At 38.0% G+C, this 4346-nt stretch overlaps 1 protein-coding gene across 1 annotated transcript in view; it reads left to right on the top strand.

Moving 5' to 3' along the window:
- Positions 1-2276, top strand: part of Cbr-npr-13 — a gene marked incomplete at both ends in the record, with an annotated part of 5202 nt that extends 2926 nt beyond the window's left edge. The window contains 4 exons of the mRNA XM_002637707.2: positions 246-494; positions 594-748; positions 1062-1211; positions 2201-2276. Of these exons, the coding sequence (XP_002637753.2) occupies positions 246-494; positions 594-748; positions 1062-1211; positions 2201-2276 (630 nt within the window). The remainder of the gene's footprint in view (positions 1-245; positions 495-593; positions 749-1061; positions 1212-2200) is intronic.
- Positions 2277-4346: the final 2070 nt, after the last annotated feature.

The raw sequence follows: 4346 nt of genomic DNA, 5'->3' as shown, positions 1-4346 counted from the left end.
TGATAAAACGGGCATATCTTCAGACAAAAGTATCTTGGAAGCATGAGAATTGTTAGAAGTATAATTTTACGTTTGATTCAAAGCTACTCGAATTTTCAAAGCTATTCCCCAAGCCTAGGTGTTGTTATGATTGTCCTAACCTCCGAATTATGTGCCAACATCCGAAGATATGTTGACGGCGACGAATGATAACTTATACACAATTTAGTTTTAATCAAATTTTTCAACTCTGAAACATTTTCCAGGCTCAAACAGCAGTTCGAAAGCGACGAGTGATGTACGTGTTGATTCTGATGGTCATCGTATTCATGGCATGCTGGTTCCCATTATCCGTAGTCAACTTGTTCCGTGATCTCGGAATGCGATTCGGTATTTTTCAAAGTGCCTATAAGATTCTGGTGATGGATCAAATGTATTTCAAACTGCTGAATGTCCACGTAATAGCAATGACATCAATTGTATGGAATCCGGTGCTCTATTTCTGGATGAGCAAGGTATTTGAACATTTAGGTATTTAGTTAAACGTCAATTTATCTTAACGACATGTGCAGCGGATTACTGTAGATGAAATTCAATTTCCCCATCATTTTCAGCGACATCGGCGAGCACTAAAAGACGACATGACGTGGCTAACCAACGCCCGTCGTCATACCAATGTAGGCGTTCTATCTCGCTTCACACCTTCTCCATCAGTCTCCGTAGTTTACCGACGAACTTTGGAGCGACATCTCGGCGTCAATCATTTCCGGTAAGAGCACATGGGATGCTATCTTTTCTTTTCTTTTTACTCATTCAAGTCCTTCTTGATTCTCGTCTTTTTGGCGCCGCCGGCTAAATATGCAGTGTGCCTAAATGAGATTATGTTCTTCTGGTTAGATATACACACAGAAGAAACCAATATATTCACACGCAACACTGATTTCCTTTATTCGGATATGTTTCATGGGGAGCTGAGGGATCTTTTACTATTGAGGCTATTACAGAAATTTTGAAAAAAAAGATTCATTGAAACGTTCATGAGATACAGAAACCAAGGAAACTCCTGACCTCAATATTTTCAGTCGTGGCACACTTGCTGATCCGACATGCACATCACGAGAAAGAAGTCTTCCGAGGGAACTTCAATCAAACTGTTTCCTTCTTGTTCCTCTCATGCCATTATGTCAGTCGGTGACCAGAAAAAACAGTCATCTGGCAATCAACAGAGATGGGTGAGTGATGGAATATCAAAGTAGAAATTTGAGGAGCAGATCGTGCAAAAAATTGGTCAATTGGAGAGCAAACATGGAAGTTACTGTAGATATGAAAAGTCAATCTTTAGAATAGAAAAAGCTCTGTTCAGTTGAGTACCAACTATTTGTGTTAGAACCTTTCAAATGATAACTTACAGTACCGGTCAATAAGATATACAAAAACTTATTTTCAGATGACTTTTAGCCAACAACCATATTCAGGAGTCTGGAGCTCGGCTGTCAAGTTTACGATCAGTTTGAAAATTTTAGATGATGTAAAACAGTCCTAGATTGAAAGCTTTGCATTCACAGATTTTTTTTTGAAATTTCAAATTTTTTTCAGCGTTTTTTTAGCCGAATTCTGAAAAACTTTTTTTTTCACCTATTCAGTACAAAACGGGCCAAAAAACGTTTTTCAGAGATAGCAAATATCTGAAAAACTAGGACTTTTCCGGAAGATCTGCGAATGGAAAGTTTTCAATCTAGGTCTGTTTCACACCCTCAGAAATTTTCAAAATTGATTGGAAACTTGACAACCGAGCTGCAGATTTTTGAAAATGGTCAAAATGACCGAAGACTGACTTAAAAATACGTTTTTGTACATCGTATTGACTACTACTGTGACTATAAGCCTGTAAGGATTTCTGTACAAGGTCACTGTAGTATAGAAACTGATTTTAAAAATTTCTAGTATAATCTGAACGTCTCTGATCCCAAAAGTGACTTGTACTATTCTTTCTGTATATGATTCTAGAACTGAAATTTAAGAAATGACTGTACTTTCTGATCTTTTTTTTTTCAAGACGATAAAGCCCATGTACCTTTTTATGAACAGTACGGTGCATTTGAAATGGCTGAAACTCTGAATTTTGACTGGGAACCTATTTAAACTCCTTTCTATTCACTTATTCACTGAAAATTTAAACTCAAAGTCCCTGTCCTTTTTTTTTAATTTTAAAATAATCCAGAATCGTAATCCCTCAAGCCAACGGTTCAAGTCGTCGTCCAAGCAGTGTGAATACCAATCCGACCCGCGACTGGTGACATCCATTTCGATCTTCTTCTTTTTTTTTCTTTATCCGATGCTCCCTATTTATTCTCATTGTCTTTTCTGTCTATCCCATACCCATCGGGTCTTTTTCTTCCCTTTTTCGTCTTTTGGCCTTTTTTGTCTGTGTTTCGAAATGAAAAATTAAATTGAAAATTCTTGCTCTGGTGCTCTTTTGTCTTTCGAAGAAGAAGATGGAAAACGAGTTGAAAAGTGCACCAACGATGGCTGTGAATTTTAATGAGGAAACGGAAACAAGGAATTGGTGAAAAAGAGAAACAAAAAGGATGATTAATTGAGAATCGTATAGTTGAGACAAAAAGAAATAGATCAATAAGGCTATTTAGTAAATGGTGTCATGTTCAAATACAGTAACCAGGAACGCGTACCCAGAAAAGAATGAATCCAACACTTTGAAAGTTTCATTCTAACCACTGTTTGAATCATCACAACCCATCCCCACAAAGAACAATCACTTGCTAGTAGCTCCAATCACTGATAACAAGCGAACCAAACTTGAACTTCTTGTTTTTTAATACCGTAAAACCTCTAATAGAACGACACCCGGATCGTCCACTTTGAGCCTATAAATCTCACTTCTTTTGAAAGATATCAAAAAGTGATTAACTAGTAAAATGTTTATCAGGATATCAGCAACATTTTACTAGTTAGCCACTTTTTGATATCTTTCACAGAAAATGAGATATATAAGCTCAAAGTGGACGATCCGGGTGTCGTTCTATTAGAGGTTTTACGGTAATTTTCAAATTCAAACTCTACCTCCGTTTTTTGTTGATGGGAAAACAAGAAGGCTGGTAGAACTTAATTTCACTATTTTCAATTTTTTTAAAGAGGTTTTGAACTGTTTTTTGGCGGTGCTTGCAATTTCTTTCACATTCTACTGGAACTCTCGCCCGTTTTTCGAAATCACATGGGTTCATTTTACATTTTCCATCCTCTCACCTCTGCAAAAATGTATTTTTCACACCCCTTTCTGATACTCCCTAACATTACCTTACTCTTTATTACATCTCTATTTGCTATTCAAATTTCAATGAAAATGTATTCCGATCCCCTGCCTTCTGTGCTTGACAAATCCGTGAGCAATCGGATCGCCCTCCTAACTAAAACGAGTAATGGGAAAATTCTGCTTGCGACCCAAAAGCCTCTCAAATTCCGCTTCTAATCCATCGTCTGGTCACTGCTGCAGAAGCTTCTCCTCCCCATTCATACGGTGGTGCAATTCTCCTCATTTCTTGCTCTATTTTCCTCTCTAACACAACATACTACTTTTGGAAAATAGACGAGGAAAGAAGGGGTGTCCCTCTTCTCCTTATTTTGGACGACGACGACTCTCGGGGAGCACAGCGTTGCTCTTTCTTCTCGACTCTCTTACTTTCAAAATGGATCAATTCGTGTTTGTCCCTCTGTGCCCTTCTTCGAGGGACCTCTCTCTTCCTTTTTCTCTTGCAAAGAGATGGAGAGAGAGAGAGAGAGAGAGAGAGAGAGAGAAAGAGAGAGAGAGAGAGAGAGAGAGAGAGAGAGAGAGAGAGAGAAAAGAGCTACCAAGACGACCTAAATTTTCTCTCTTTCGAAATACATCGGCTCCGATTTTTACTATTTAAAAATATTTTCCAATTTTTGAGCCCCTCAGTAATCCTCCCCATAAAACACTCCATGTGATTTTTCCTAGATTTTTTCAGTGTCTCATTTGTTCAGCTGACATTCCTCTTCTACTTTCACTTCACCTTCATTCGTTCATTTCAATTCTTTGTTATCAGTTCTTCACCTTCTTCTCGACGGTCAGCTGACCTGATCCTGATAAGAGACTTTTCGAGCCACGAGTTGACCTCATGGTGTTATGACGAAACGATGGAATGACCGGGAAATTCGAATTTAGGAGAGGAAATGATAAAAACTTTGAGGAGAGGAAGCGTGTCGTTTATATTAGCATGTTTCCTGTGAGGTGTTAATAAAAAGGGAAAGAATTTTTTCGATATTGCACTTTTGAGCTCATTAGACTCATATTTTTTGGCTTCTCCGTCTATTTGGAGAGAATGGTGAAT

This window comes from Caenorhabditis briggsae, assembly GCF_000004555.2.
Source record: "Caenorhabditis briggsae complete genome, chrV, whole genome shotgun sequence".
NCBI lineage: Eukaryota > Metazoa > Nematoda > Chromadorea > Rhabditida > Rhabditidae > Caenorhabditis > Caenorhabditis briggsae.
This window is presented reverse-complemented; position numbering and strand designations above follow the sequence as displayed.